The sequence below is a fragment of the Chionomys nivalis genome, chromosome 8 (genome assembly GCF_950005125.1).
Source record: "Chionomys nivalis chromosome 8, mChiNiv1.1, whole genome shotgun sequence".
Lineage (NCBI taxonomy): Eukaryota > Metazoa > Chordata > Mammalia > Rodentia > Cricetidae > Chionomys > Chionomys nivalis.
This window is the reverse complement of record NC_080093.1, coordinates 31,360,320-31,376,742: the sequence shown is the minus strand read 5'-3', so window position 1 is coordinate 31,376,742 and position 16,423 is coordinate 31,360,320. Positions and strand designations below refer to the sequence as shown.

Sequence of the window (16,423 nt, the reverse complement as noted above, 5' to 3'; positions counted from 1 at the left end):
GAACTGGCTAAGAGGCCCCCAAATCCCTCCTAACACCAGCTTCTTCCCTATCAGCAAGATTAGAGCACTCAAGTCTCTGCCCGCTAGTGTTCAGATCTGGCAGGCTAGCCTGGGCTTTTTCAGTTTTGAGGGTAATGCCTGGGGCCCCAGGTAAGCTGATCTCTCTGCCCGTCCACTGGCAGTGAGCAGACCAAGGGCCCTAGACAGACAGGAGAGACAGGCAAGCGGTCCCACTCCCACAGCCATGCTTAAACAGAACAACGAGAGGAGATTGTCCTTGAGGTACCATCCCTGGAGTATTCCAGAGACCGAGGAGGTGCCCAACACCAGGAGCAACCAACACCGCAGAAGCATCTGCTCCATCGGAGCCCGTACTGGCTCTCAGGCCAGCATCTCAACACAGTGGACTGTGGGTAACTACAATTACTACATTGAGGAAGATGAGGACGGAGGGGAGGAGGGAGAGTATTGGAAGGATGACCTTGCCGAGGAAAACCAGCCTCCGGAGTGCCCCACGGCCCTCCTGGATGGCCATACTGACACTCCGGTCCAGTTGTCCACGCTGAAAGTGAACGTGGGCGGCCACAGCTACCAGCTGGAATGCTGCGAGCTAGCCAACTACCCCAAAACACGTCTGGGCCGCCTGGCCACCTCCACCAGCCGCAGCCGGCAGCTGGGCCTGTGTGACGATTACGAGGCACAGACAGACGAGTACTTCTTTGACCGCGACCCTGCAGTCTTCCAGCTCATCTATAACTTCTACTTATCAGGGGTGCTGTTGGTGCGAGATGAGCTGTGTCCCCGCAACTTCCTGGAGGAGCTGGGCTACTGGGGCGTGAGGCTCAAGTACACACCACGCTGTTGTCGCATCTGCTTCGAGGAGCGGAGGGACGAACTGAGCGAGCAGCTTAAGATCCAGCGAGAGCTGCGTGCACAGGCACAGGCCGAGGAGGCGGAGGAGCTTTTCAGGGACATGCGCTTCTATGGGCCACAGCGTCAGCGCCTCTGGAACCTCATGGAGAAGCCCTTTTCTTCGGTGGCCGCCAAGGCCATGGGGGTGGCCTCCAACCTCTTTGTGCTCATCTCCGTGGTGGCCCTGGCACTCAACACAGTGGAGGAAATGCAGCATGAGGCTGAACAGGGCACAGGTGGTGGGGACCCGAGGCCCATACTGGAGCACGTGGAGATGCTGTGTGTGGCTTTCTTCACTCTGGAGTTTCTACTGCGCCTCGCTTCGACCCCCAACCTGCGACGCTTTGCACGCAGCGCCCTCAACCTGGTGGACCTGGTGGCCATTATGCCCTTCTACCTGCAGCTGCTGCTCGAGTGCTTCACGAGCGAGGACCAGAGGGATGGCAAGGGTTCCCCGCGGGAACATGACCTGGAGACTGTGGGGCGCGTGGGGAAGGTGGGCCAGGTGCTGCGCCTCATGCGGCTCATGCGCATCTTCCGCATCCTCAAGCTGGCACGCCACTCCACCGGGCTGCGTGCCTTTGGCTTCACGCTGCGCCAGTGCTACCAGCAGGTGGGCTGCCTGATGCTCTTCATCACAATGGGCATCTTCTCCTTCTCTGCAGCTGTCTACTCTGTAGAGCACGATGTGCCTGGCACCAACTTCACCAGCATCCTCCAAGCCTGGTGGTGGGCCGCGGTGAGTAGCATGGTGCTTGGGCTTCTTCATCTGCCCCTCCCTTTCTTTAGTCATCAGCCTTGGTAGGCATGTCTCTTGATCTTTCTTGGTCTCGCTGAAGGATAGTGCACTTCTGTACTATTTTGTTGGTTGCCTCCAACAAAACCCGAATAGATGTTATAAAGTTGGAACGACGTCAAGATTGTTGCTTAATAACTGAATTTTACACGGTCCTGCGAATTTTCAAATCCAGATTTGATCTTAAAATCTTTGACAGGAGCTGGCTAGGTGTTGCATGAATCCTGTAATCCCTGCACTTGGAAGGTACAGCGAGGAAGATCAGGAGTTCAAGGCTAGCTTGGCCAGATAACCCACCTGTGAGTTAAAGGCCAGCTCGGGTTACTTGAGAGCCCCCCATCACAAAAAATAAAAATAAAAACAAAAGAGAATGAACAACAACAACAAATACAAAACCTTGGAAAAAAATCTTTGGTAAACAAAACTTAAGAAAACTTAAAAATGATTCATGTTTCGTGGCTGCAGTATGCTTCATCACTGCCCAGCCACCACTTGTGGGACGCTTAGTGTCCTAAATGATTTATAAAGCTGATTTTACTTAAACATCACAAAGAAATAGTTGTTGTCGCCATTTCTTTTTAAGAGGACAAGTAAGAAGTAGCTTCAATTGTTGAAGGGGGAGGTGGGGTACGAGTTGACTGAGCAATGTTGCTCCTGAGAACTTACTGCCTCTTGTTCTAGCTAAGTCTGAGTGTGGACAGATGCATCTAAAATTGGAAGGCCTTCTAACTACAGCACGTTTTTTTCAGGATAGAGCATGATTGTCCCCTTTTGTAACCAGAGGCACTGGGGGCCAGAGAGTGTGGGTGTAGGCACAACAGCTGGAGGTAGCAGATGCAGGGATAAAATAGAAGTCTGTGCTACTCTAACTTCCATGCCTTTTCCTTGCTCTGCCACTGCGCCTTGCAAGCTTTTGGTCATTGTCACACCTTGCCTCATGACAGTTAATATACTTGCTATTCTTATCATTGTCTTGACTACTGACTCTTGATAGTAATTCATGCCATTTATTTAAAATGTCTCTTTGTAGTATACTAAATAAACCCCTGAAAGATGCTAACCAACTCACCTCAGACCAGTGGGTCAGCATGCTGGAAGGGGAAGGAGTTGAATAGCTTCTTTATTTCTCTTCTTTAAAGTAGATGGCAATGCTTTTAGAGACATTAGGCAAGTATTAAAAGAGCAGATATTACAACATTAACATTGACGGTGTACAAAATTCTGAGATAAAACCAACCCCAGAGGACTGTAGTGGGAAGGGAAACTCAGAAGGGGCTAGCCTCCACTACTCCAACAATTAGCCTTGATCCTGCGTAATTGATTGAGATTTCATCCTATCGCTCACTTCCCTCAGTCCCACATCTCTAGGAGAGGAAGTTGGACTTGAAGTTCCCCGCAACTCCCTGAGCCTTCCTTCCCTTCCAAGCTACAAGTAAGCTGACGTTCCTCAGGCACAGGTGCTGTTAGACTCTGCTGAACAAGCTTGTCAAAGGCTGCTGCTCTGATCCTATTCCGACGAAAGGTCATCTCCATAGTAGATAAACCATGTGTACAGATGGAGTTCTTGCCGGATGATTTGTCCCCAGCAAGTGACATTTACTTTGGAGGTGGCTAACGTGGGAGTACAAACAGCAAACCCACATGTTGACAATATAATACAATAGTTTTTAAAAAATGTATTTCATTTACTTTGGTTTGTTTGTATGAGGGTGTTGGATTCCTTGGAACTAGAATTACAGATAGTTGTGAGCTGCCACTCTGTGCCACATGTGGGTGCTCGGAATTGAATCCGGGTCTTTTAGAAGAGCAGTCAGTGCTCTTAACCACTGAACCATCTCTCCAGTCCCCTAATACAAATGTTTAAAGCCAAAGCTTCATTCACCCAAAGATCTTAAAAGGCGATGGTCTGCAGGCAACAAACCTATGGGGCTTTCAACTCATTTTAACCCACAATATTTGTGTTACACTAACTAATATAAATACTTTTATTAAACCTATTAATACTGAATTTTTACCTTTAAAACATTTCTGATATTAATGTTTACTGATAACTTAATTTCCTGTGCTGATTAATGCAAAGGGAAGATTTTTGTCTTTTGTTAATGAATTCATTTTATCCAGAATCAGTGATTTTAAAAATAAGTTTTATAACAAAAGTTAAACCACCATTCACGTTTTTAATCTGTGAAAAATTTACCTGTTGTTTTGACCAATGTGAAGGGTTTAGAGTGTAAAGCCCTTATCTTTATCAAACATGGTTTTTACAAATCAAATCTCACATATTCTGACCTCCCCATTCACCAAAATTACTGCATACCTATGACCTTTATCCAATTTGTTCTAAGATTTATACAGGACAAATCATTACGAAAAATGACTGCTAACTTGTATTTTCTCCCTGAGCAAACCTAAGAACCCAGTGGGAACAATTTCCTCGATTGTTCTAGGACTGTGGCGTTCCTCAGAACTGATGCTATAAACCCAGCCCTTTTTGGTACTTTGATTCTCTTGCATGTTATGTACTTGGGCATTTTATTATCAGAGCAAGGAGGAAAGAACACCGTGAAATGATAGATACAAAGTGTCGTGGTTCTTATATGTAGTTATAAAGAGGGAGGATGTAAAATAACCAGCAGAAGTCCACCTTCTTCCCTGAGGACTTGTAGTGTGTCAGGTCACACTCTACACACTAAGCACTGAATGATGGGTGGTGGGGAAGGGTATCTTTCCATTATGGTGCTTACATTTTAGTGCAGAAAGAAGCATAATAATTTCTGATATTGGTGTGGAAAAACATATCAGATAGTAGGATAGAGAGTAGTTGAGATGGCAGAATTTCTTTTTGATGGTATAGCAGAAATATCACATTGGAGGTGAGATGACCTTGACATCAAGTTTGAACCATGTGAAATTCACTTAAGTCCACATAACTAAACAGACATGAGAATCTGAGAAGTGGAATTTTGACCATAGGCAACATGTTACCCTGTATGATAATTGAAAATGTAAATAAATAAAAAAGAAGTAGGATCTTAAAAGTAACTGGCCCATGAGTATTTTATTGATCACATATACTTTTTCCTAAAAACTTGAATAAAACCCCCAAATACATATACATTTCTTTGTTTATAAATAATGTATAAGTTACAAGCTACCTATTGCCATAGCAATGGCATATCACAATCCATGCCAACACTCGGTGACTTAAAGTATCAAACATTCATTTGTTGCATGAATATAAAAGCGAGCAACTTCATCTGGGTGTGGTAGTATGTGCTTTTAATCCTAGCACTTAGGAAGCAAAGTCAGGCAGATCTCTGGGAGACTGAAGCCACCCTGGTCTACATAACAAGTTCAAATCTGCCAGGACTGCAGAGTGAGGGCTTGTCCAAACAAACAAATAAACAAACAACAAAGAAATGCCTGTGAGTACCTAGTCTGGTCTGTTGAAACTAGACGTTCTTTTCATCTGGTGACACTGTCCTCATGTCTGTTGGTCTAGCTGGATTAAAGACGGTATAAAGATATAATGAGGAAAATAGCTATGTGTCTCTTAGGTCCTACAGACCTGTCTCTATGGCTGTCTCTGTGGCAAAGGTCAGGAGAGAGAGAGTCCAAACCTAACTATGCAAGCATTGTATCATACCACTTCCGTTCATATTTGCTCAGCTTGTTGGGTTGTAGCTGTCAGCTCAACCCAAAGTAAGTCACAAGACCAGACTCAAGCAAGTTGGGTCAGGGTTGGTCAGCCAAGGAAAAGAAAACTTTGTGAGACTTATAAAAGAATACCTTGATGGCAGGGAGATACAATAAGTTATGTAATACAATCATTCTACTGTAATAATATATTACTGCTTGAATATATTATGCCCATACACTCACACACTGAAATGTCAAGATGAAGTAAAAAGAAACATGATAGATTTTTTTCTTTGCTTTTCCCCCCATTTAGCACAGGTCTCACAGTGTAACTCTGGCTAACTTGGAACTCACTGGGACCACAGTGACCTTGAACTCACACAGATCACTGCCTCTGCCTCCCAATGCTAGGATTAAAAGTGTGTGCTCTCACACCTGACTATCATTGATAGACTCCTGTGCTACTCCAGAGCCGTATCCTTTGTACCTCACCTTAGACAGAGTCTCCAACTCATTCTCTCTCCCATATATTGTTTGTTCCTTACCAGAACTTAGAGAACAACTCCTAAGTTTCTCTGCTTCTAATACCTTCTCTCTCTCTCAAATGCCAAGGATCTTTCAACCCTTTGTAGCTCAAGTCACTTTTGTGGTTGTAAAGAATTCTCGCTATTATGCAGCCCTTATATCTGCAAGAACAAATCCCTCATGGAGCCTTATATCTGCAATTGCTCAGGTATGCAAGCTAGACCCTTCTCAACTGCCAGGTGCTGGTTATTTGTGAGCACTGATGTAATAAGAAACACATGTAACATACTAGCCTGTAGGAAGTCTGCAATAAGTAGAAGCTAACACATCTATCTAGCCGATAGTCTTTATCACATGGAAGCAATAACCTTTGGTTCTAGATCCATTTTCGGAGAAACTAAAACAGGAGTGATCCCTTCTCTACCAGGGGAAAGAAAAATTGTGAGACATACAGAAGGAAAAGCTTCTGAGTGTGTAGATCAACAGGCCATGCCTGGAGCAGCACCAGCTGTGGGCGGGGGTGGGGGGTGTTCAGGATTACCCAAGTGGCAAATACATGCTATGGGCCAACAACAGTAACTTTGTGATGAAGCTGTCGCCATCAACCTCCTGAGTGGGTTTGTTTTCAAGTAAGAAAGGCCAGCTGGACTGTCAACGAACCATTTCCTTTGGACTCTTCCAGAAAAACTAAAGTTGCAGGAGTCAAAAAGGAAACTTCAACATAAACTCATCACTTCTGAGACTCTCCCAAAGGAAACTGGCCTTTGAGAGGCACCAGACAGCTGTGCCCCCAGAGCTGGCTCCCTCTAAGCTTTCCTAAATGATAGTATCGTTTCCTTGAAAATAGTTGGGCTTTATAAGATCGCTGAAATTTATTTTAATTGGTCACTTGGAAATGACGCATTTGTGAAATGAGTTAGGTTACAGTCAGGAAAATGGAAATCAAGGTGAGGGTCTGCTCTGAGGGAGAAGATGCATAGTTACTAGGAGGGTAAAAGAGAAAAAATAGCAAACAGAGAGAATGATTATTGGTCTTAGCACAGGAAGAACAGATGGGAGATTGTAGTGCTGACAGACTTGGGCCTACAGAGGTGGCTCATGTGCAGCCAGTGCACAGATTTATAAGGTGGCGCTGATGTTGATGCTGGGAGGACTGGAAGTATCAACTATCTGAGCCGTGTGATGATGGTGGAGCTGATGCTGATGCTGAGAGAACTGGGAACACCAACTATCTGAGCCGTATGATGATGGTGGAGATCAGGTCAATGACAGAGACCCTCCTCTCTCCTTCCTACTTCCCAGTCTCCCAAACATGCCTCTGCTCTGAAAAACAGCCAGTAAGGGAAACTGGAAAATGTAGGCTGGAGAATCCCAGTTGTAGAATTAAAGAAAAGGGTACTGGGCTTGGGACTGAACTGGACTGCCTGTAACCGGCACAGAAAGTGCTGAGGTTCTAGCTTGTCCAGAAATAGTTACAATGAGGCATCAACCCAAAGACACTGGGTTTTTTAATTTGATTTTATATTTTTTCTTAGGGGCTCCTGTTTTGGGAGTGGGCCCCTTTTATGTCTTTAAGTATGTTCCTCCTCTTGTTCAAGATGACTTCAGTGGGACATGACTGACTATCAAAGGGATGGAGAGGCGTTAAACAACCTGAAGATGCTAGGCCAGGTTTATTGTCTGCCTTTTTGTGCATAGATTGCTAACACCCACCCTCCCAACTTGTATCTGTGATTTTGTCTTAGCTTGGGCCAATCTCCTCCTTTCTGTACCACTTACACTCATGTTAAAACAGTAACATACCATAACACCCAAATGGGAGTTCTTGTTCACAGTGTTAATCTCATTCTTACTTCAAAATACTTTAAGGAATTGCCCTCAGAGTGATTGCATTCAGTATCTGAGGTAGGCAATTGACACCAAAATTAATTATCAGGATAGGTACAGCGACTTGTACCCATCTGAATTGTTTTTTTAGATTATATTCCTAAAAGAGAAATATTTGTTGCAACAGTAGCAAGGATAAGTAGCCTTTGAAGGACAATATATACTATTGAGTATAGCTTTAAGACGAAAATCCTGCCTTTACTGGTTCTACTTATTTGGGAAAACCTGAAGGGGCACTAATTATTTTCTAAATTAGCTGTTTTTCCTGGAATCATACTTCCTTGATGCATGAACTACTGGCTGCCAAGACATTTCATCTATACCCCAGTCTTCATGAGGGAAACAAACCTTGCTTCTTGAAGGAGAAATTTAAGGGCGATATTCCTGACGCTTGTCTGAACAATGGTTGGCAGGTTAGGATTAGCTGGTCAGCAAGGGAGCAGTCAAGCACGATCACGCTCTCAGTCTTGAAACCCCAAACTAGGAGAAATCTGTGAGCTTTCAGTTGTACGGTCAGCCTCCAGTTTAAGACTGGTTAAATAGCAGTTTTGCCAGGGTTTTAGAGGAAGTGCGGACACTTTGGTCACATTTCCAAATTCCTGCTAATGGACGAACTTACTCTGGAAGGTCATTTGCTCAGTCTGGGGCCTTCCGTGTAACTATCGTCTATGCAGATGTGATTGATCCTATGCAATCGACAGAAACTTCCCTAATCCAAAAAATCCTAAATCCTACCCCAGAAGCAAGAGACAAGAACAAGGTAGCAAACTGGGCATAATGACGAACACTTTTGCAGGTTTTGGAAGATGGAAGCAGGCAAATCTCTGTAAGTCAGCCTGCTCCACATAGTGAGTTCCAGGACAGCCAGAGCTACATAGTGAGACTCTGTCTCAAAAATAAATAAAAAGAACAAACTTAGATACTGAATAAAATTTTCCACAAAACAGACAGCAAAACAACTCTACATTTTGAACATATTCTTGGAGACCTGAATTCTTCTCCAGCAGAAGTCTCTTCTCTGAAACTGGGATCCAAGATTTCTCAGACCTGATTATGCATATCAGATTTTCTTGTTTAAGGCAAAGCAATTTGCTTTTGACTTTTCACTCGAATTTCAGCCAAAAAAATAAAAGTGATGTAATTATAAACAAAAAAAGAAGAAATAAAATGAAAAGGCCTAAATAATTGATGGGAAACAAAACTTAAAGAAAGTAAGGTTGGGGTGAAGCTGAGCAAGTATGGGAATTAATCAAAAGCTTAATAGCAGCACACTGTCTTAACCACTTCCTTTCCTCTGGGTCTCCCCAGCCCTTTCCCTGACTTTAGTTAGTTGGACCCTCGTGTGTCCGCCTAACTGCAGGGCCCTCTCCTCTGGAGCTGTGACATGTTCTAAAACTATCCCTTCCTGCCATCACTGTCTCCGTAACCAAACTCTCTTAAGTGGCCACCATAACAAAAATAATTCATCCTGGGGTGTAAGTGATTGTGTTAGCGGTAAATGGAAAGTGTGGCATGGCTCGCATACTGGAGCGAGGCCTGACTGTGGCATGGCTGAGAACAAGACATAAGTGCAGACACATGGGCAGATGTGGAGACTAACTGACGTGTGACTTGCTTCTGCTGCCCCTTAGGTTTTCATCCAGAGTGTAGGGAGAGAACATTCCCTACTAAAGCCACAGGGATGTTGCCCTGAAATTTCCCTCACCCAGCATTTAGTCAAAGTCCGGATGGGACTGTTTCTACAGCTTGTGGGTCTATCGGACACAAAAGAGATCAAGTTCCTGGTGGGGAGTAGGCTCCATAAGTGTTTGTGTTTGCTTCCATTCAGCTGGGGCTCTCTTTAAGACAGTCCCTCAGGTCACCTCCGGCATGTTCATCTGCAGCCAGTGGGTAGGACACCTTCAATTCCTATTACAATCATCCAAAGAAGGCTCTATTATCTCCATATGCCTAAAGTAGAAACTGAGGGCAGAGAGAATTTAGCTGCTTTGTCCAAAACTCACACAACTGTGAAGTGGGTTCAGACCCAGGAAGTCAAGTGTGCTCTTATTTTTTTTTTAACTCTGTCTACGTCATCCTGCCTCGGTCATGCGTGTTTGTGTTCTTCTATCACAGGAAAAGGCAGTTCTCTTGACGGAGACGAAGGAGTGAGCCTTGGGGCCTGCCCTTCCTTGGAGACACACCTGTCCCTTTCTGTGGGCTGATGGGTTTACGGCTCTTATCAGGGCCACCAGCTTTGCCCAGCTGGCTCACTTCTCCATTGCATTCCAATCAATCAACCACATCTGAAAGTTCAAACTAACCCTTGCGTCATGGGCACAAGAGTGCTTACATTCCTGAGCCAAAGGCCATCTCAGTGTAGCTGGCGAGGGAGACTTTGTGTAATGACTGCCATCTGTTGGAAGTTCAGGACAGCCATCACACAAATCCGCGGGGCAACAAGCAGCCCTGGAATTGGCAATAGACGTTCCCACTACTAGAAGCCACGGCCCTGCTCCAGAGGCTCCTGGTGACTTAGTCTGGGGACCAACTGAAGCATGTGAGGCATAAAAATAGTCCCCAGGGGGCTTCCCCCGGGTTTTCTCTGCCTATACTAAGTGATAACTAGTCCCATGGGAATCTGCATTTGAAACAGGAAGCTTGTTAACCTAAATAAATCTCTAATTAGTGGGACTTAAAACAGTGTGACAAGAATGATGAAAGGACTCTCAGGAAGGGTGACATATTTCTGTTCTATAAGGTCTTCTGAAGGTCCCTTCACAAAGTAATGAGTGTTTCTCTAGATGAGGGCAATTAAATTGTCTCCATTAAAAACAAAAACAAAAACCAATTGAACTGCACAGCAGCTCTGAGCAACATTGTAATTGTCTCCTTTGAAAGAGGAGGGGAGCACAGTGGAGGCCTCCATTGCCCTGGGTGCCTGTTTGATACTAGTTTTAGATGTGTGTGTGTGTATTTTTATATGCAGTTTAACACTCTATCGTTACTAGGTGTCTGAGAGATGGCCCCAGTGTCTGAGTGTAAGTCCCAAGATCTACCAGCGGGGAAGGGTCAGTCCGAACTTGAACACTGTTCTGATTGCTTCTAAGCTCACAGTTTTTCTCAGACATTCATGATGAAGTTACCTTCATCATGACTCCAGGGAATCTCCCTGTCCCAACACAGCTGTGGAAGAGGTGTGGCAACAAAGACAATAACTGAACACCTCCTGTGGCAGGAATTCAACATGTGTTACATAAAGCTTGTTCCTACAGCTCTTTAAGGCGAATCATATTTCCCTGTGCTGCGTATAAAAACAGCGGTGTGCTGTGGTCAGGATTTAAACCGGCCTTTCGGCCCCACAGCTTGCATTCTTTCCATGGCACAGTGCTGCCAGCAACTCCGAAAGCTGGCTCTCTGGGAACTCTCAACAGTCCCCTTGGGCACACACAGGGGGACAGGGCTCTTTACTACAGGGCTAACCCGTTCCATCCTGCTTTCCTTTTTCACAGGTAAGCATTTCCACGGTGGGCTATGGAGACATGTACCCAGAGACCCACCTGGGCAGACTTTTTGCCTTCCTCTGCATCGCGTTCGGGATTATTCTCAATGGGATGCCCATTTCCATTCTCTACAACAAGTTCTCCGATTACTACAGCAAGCTCAAAGCCTATGAGTACACGGCCATCCGCCGGGAGCGGGGAAAGGTGAACTTTATGCAGAGAGCCACAAAGAAGATGGCGGAATGTTTATCGGGAAGCAACGCACAACCCACCACAAGGCAAGAGAACTAAGGCTTCATTAGGACGTAAGGCTGCTAGAACCTGAGAACTTCCAAGCGTCATTGCTTCTTTTAAAATTATGGTCCCGTCTGGCAGCAAAGGGACACGTGAAGCCTGCACACACAAAGAGCGTTCAGTTCAAGGTTCTGTCTCTAGGAATGCTCATTTGGACCCAAACTCAAAATGCCTCACATTGCTTTTAACTGGATTGTGTTTATGTATGACGTCGGTGCTGGAAATGGCTCCAGTGTCTTAGATGTCTCTTTTAGCTTCTCATGGCATCTAGCTCAATATGTATTTTTAGACTTGAACTGAATGGAGATGAATTTTCCTAGTTCAAAGAAGGAGGAGGGGCTCTTAATTATCCGGAGAATGGAGTGTTACTGAGGGGGCTGTTTGAGCTTTGGAGTCAGACCAACCTCTAAGTCAGAATCCCAGCTCTACCAGCTCGGAGATTTGTGGGAACTCACTCTGATCCTCTGAGCCTCAGCCTCTCGAACTATGAGATGTACAAAGTCATGCCTACCTCTTAATTTTAGTATTGGGGTTGGAGAGAACATTGGTAAGTGCTTAACATTTGATAGTTGTCCAAAGTGGCTAAGCTGGGACTGCCTAGTTATGTTCTCTACCAGTGGTGCACAGCCAAAGGCAGTTTTTGCTCCCCAGGTCACATTCGGAGATGTTCTTGACTGTCACTATAGTGAAAGACCAGGCAGGCTCGCAGCATCCAGTAGATTCGAGGTATGGAATGCTGCAGAAGTCCCTACAGTGCACAAGGTAGCCCCTGCACTACAAACCACCAGATGTCAGTGATGCCAATGGTGAGGAGCCTCTGTCTACAATTACTATGGGAGCCCAAACTTGGTCCATGAAATGTGCCTGTATTTGTGAATTTCTTCCCCCCTTGAATGGAGCCCTGTTATGGGTTGTTTTACTCTTTACTTTTGAGGGTGCCCGCCACTCAGCTCCACAATAAATAAATGGAGACTTATTCTTAGTTATGAATGCCCACTTTAGCTTGGCTTGTTTCTAGCTAACATTTCTTATCTTAAATTATCCCATCTATCTTTTGCCTCTGGGCTTTTATCTTTCTATATTTCTCTATACTTTTTTTAAGAGACAGGGTTTACGCTGTAGCTTTGGAGCCTGTACTGGAACTAGCTTTTGTAGACCAGGCTGACCTCAAACTCACAGAGATCTGCTTGCCTCTGCCTCCTGAGGGCTGGGATTAAAAGCCTGAGCCACCACCACCCAGCCTGCATACTTTTCTTTATTTCTTTCTCCATGACTTGCTGTGTAGAGGGGTGGCTGGTCCCTGATGTTTTCCTCTTCTTGTTCTATCTTGTTCCTTCCCCCTTTCCTCCCAGATTTCTCCTTCTCTTTATTCTCTCTGCCTTTCTTGCCTATCCTTTGACTACTGAACGCTTTATTAGACCATCGGGTGTTTTAGACAAAGAATCACAGCTTCAGAGTTAAACAAATGCAACATAAAAGAATGCAACATATATTTACATCATTAAAACAAATGTTCCACAGCACAAACAAATGCAACATCTTAAAATTAAAATCCTCCACTGTCCTCACCTATAACTCAGAATTCTATTCTTTGTTTTTCAGAAAAGGGGCAGGGGAGCCAACCTGGCTCTTCAATGAATGCTGTCTGCTGAGCAGTACAGGAAGGGCCTCTCTAGACTGAGGGTTGACAGCCAATGTCCTTGGGTGTCTTTCCTTAAGACTGTTCTTTCTCATTTCTTTTTGGGTCCACAGGGCTACTGTAACATGAAGTCTTGAAGTTGAAGGCTCATTTGAACAGAGCACACAGAGATTTGCCCCTGTCCTCTCAGGGTATGATTGAACTTTCTATATCATCAAAGGTGTAATTGCGCTATTGTTAGTGGCAAATGCTAGGCAGTGTAACATACAGTATGTAACTTCATTGACCCCTCCACACATCCCTAAACTTGATGCTGTGGTTTTCTATTTAAGGAGAAATGGAGGCTTAGAGGGGTAAATGACCCAGGTACATTCACCTCCTCACTAAAATAGTGGGACTGGACTTTATGCCTAGGTTCATTTGGTGCACAAAGCTCTGTATGTGGCTTTATCAGACATTATGATGTCGTGTCTGAAGGGTGGACAAAAGTGTACTGTTCTAAGATTTCTACATCTGGGAGGTCAAGACATCTGTTCTGGATAGTACTTCCTGTCAACTTGACACACCCTCGAGTCACTTGTGAGATTGCTGGCATCAGAGTGGTCTGTAACCACAGCTGTGTCTATGACAGGTTATCTCGACTGACGATTGCAGGGACTCTTGGCTCAGTAAGTGCATGCTGGCGCTTTCAGGTGACTGTTGTTGAGGGTCTAAACCACTGTGGGCAACCTCCCTAGCAGGTGGGTCTAGGTCACAGAAGAAAGCAAGAAGGACGTGAGCTGGGCAACGAGCCAGAGAGAGAGAGCCAGCAAGCATCATTTCCTCTCATGCTTTCTGGTCCAAGCTCCTGCCCTGATTTCTCTCAATGATGAATTTCAGCATGGGAATGGAAGCTGAAATCTACCCTTTCCTCCCCACATTGCTTTTGGTCCTGGTGTTTCACTGCCGCGGCAAATTAGAAGGGTGTTTTGGGATGCTGGAACGGAATACTGTGGTCCAAGCAATAGATAAAAAAATATATGTTTATGTCCCTCAGCTCTGCAGGTTAGGAGTCCAAGATCAAGACACAGGCAGGATGGGTTGTGGGTCAAGATGGTGCCTCCTTGGTGCATCTTATGACTACAGCCTAGCAAGGCAAAAGGCGAGCTCACTGAACACTGCTGACAAGTATCTTGTACGGGTCTTGATCCAATCACTCGTGAAGGAGCAGCCTCATGCTTCCTCAGCCCTAATCACCTCAGCTGTTATTATTACCACAGTGATAACACACCTTGCTTACAGAGGGAGCTGTTCAAACCAAAGCATAGGGTAAACTTTAATTTTAGCCAAGCATCAATTTTTAATAACAACATATCCCAAATGTTGCATGGTGTATACTCCTAAGACTCAGATTTGACTGCAAGCCTGACCTTTTCCTTTGTGAAATCTGGCAGTCCTATGCTGTTGTTTTTCGGAGGCAGAGTTTCTTCATGCAGTCACCCCTAAGCCCGAAGAACACAGCCAAAGAGCACACCCTTCCACCAGGGACTCGGTTCTTCCCTCTGCCAACTAAAAAGATGAGGGCTTTGAATCAATCTCCTTGCCAGAAGTAATCTTGTGAACTGAGCCAGCTCATGTATCCACCTAACACAAAGGACAAGGCAGCCGTGCTTCCCATGACTCCCCAGCCCTCCTGCCCCTCAACTCCAGGGAAACGTTTGCTGATGAAGTGAAACTCCGGGACTATCAAGGGTCTTAGGAACCAGGGAAGACGTAATGCTCATAACAACTCCTTCTGCTCTGGACACAAGAGACTGTCCCAAAATTGCAAGGCAGAAGAAACCCCCCCCCGAGAGACAGGAGTAGGGGTGCATGGGGGGTGTCGCTGATGACAAAGCTGGAATTTTCCAGGTCCTTGGGATCTAGTCAACAGCAGCAGACCTCCTCCCGGTCTCAGTGGCCACATCTGTCCAGACAGCTGTGCACTGCTGTCCTCAGGGAGTAAGAATGACAGGCAGAATGAAATTAGCACACACACAAAAAGAACATTTTGTGAGCGTCACGGAACATTATTTCATTTAATACTTCGGTTGCTTCTAGAGGCTTCATTGGTCACTCACAAAAGCTTAGTCATAACGAGCTTGCTCTTGGTGTTAAAGCTGATCCTGCAATATATTACACAAAGCTGAACCATATGAAGTTGACAGTTTCATCAAACATGACTGAATATTGGCAATTTCATCCGGCATGACCTAATCGTTATGTGGTTGCAATTTTTCTCAACTTGTTCCCACATTGTTAACATGGAAATAATAGTGCTGTTTTCCTTGGGATTTTGATGGCAATTAAATGCCATTGGGTATATTTCAAACTGTAGCACCCTGGCACATGTTAGATATTAAATAAAGGTAGGTCCTCCTCTTTCTCTTCCTCAGCATCATTTCTATTGTGTTGCTGTACAAAAAAACTGCCCAAGCTCAGCCAGTGTCCTCTGTCATCAAAGAGAGGAGCTGTGCTCTGTAGGGCTTGGTGGTTGACCTAACTCAGACAACAGAGAATGAAAAAAGGACAGACACACAGACACTTGTACAGAAACCTGGGATCCAGTAGGCCAAGCACTCTGACAGAGGCGCAGGAACCCAGAAATTCGGCCTATTTCTCTTATACATCTGAACTAGGGTGGCAGATTCACTGTGTCCAGCTGACCCAGGAGACGACAGATCTACTGTGTACAGTTGAACAAGGAGGCGGCGGCACTTAGCTGGTATCAGCAGAAGAGGTAGGGGAGAGCAGTCTCAGGTTGCATACATCCAGGAGGAAGCTGTGGTTGAAACTTTCTGTGCATGTTGTCAGCATTAGCACAAAGACCAAGGACATGTTTTACCACTCTGGTGGGGCTGAGGCACTGGGATCCTTGGCAGGGCCATGTACACACTCACAGCAAACAACACACAGTCACTTAGGCCCTATTCCCCAGAGAGAGGGCTCTAAAGCAGTGGTTCTTCCCCTCGCTAGTACAGCAACCCTTTAATACAGCTCCACATGTTGTGATGACCCCAACCATAAAATTATTTTCATTGCTACTTCATAACTATAATTTTGCTGCTGTTGTGAATCATAATGTAAATATCTGGTATGCAGGCGATCTGATGTGCAGACCCCCCAAGGGGCTCACAACCCACAAGTTGAGAATAGCTGCTCTAGAGGAAGGCAGTTTTTGAATCTTCACCATCCTGGGCTGTGCACAAGGTCCCAGGCCAATGGATTTCA

General features: G+C 45.2%; 1 protein-coding gene across 1 annotated transcript; it reads left to right on the top strand.

Annotated features, from left to right (window-relative positions):
- Nucleotides 1-244: 244 nt before the first annotated feature.
- On the top strand, nt 245-11,532 carry Kcnv2 (potassium voltage-gated channel modifier subfamily V member 2). Its single transcript, XM_057777019.1, has 2 exons — nt 245-1,651; nt 11,251-11,532. Exons 1-2 carry the CDS (start codon nt 245-247, stop codon nt 11,530-11,532), a joined length of 1,689 nt encoding a protein of 562 aa, XP_057633002.1.
- Nucleotides 11,533-16,423: the final 4,891 nt, after the last annotated feature.

Coding starts and splice junctions, on each gene's coding strand:
- Kcnv2 (XM_057777019.1), top strand. CDS start 245: ATGCTTAAACAGAACAACGAGAGGAGATTGTCCTTGAGGTACCATCCC. Junction 1,652..11,250: donor AAGCCTGGTGGTGGGCCGCG/GTGAGTAGCATG, acceptor CCTTTTTCACAG/GTAAGCATTTCCACGGTGGG.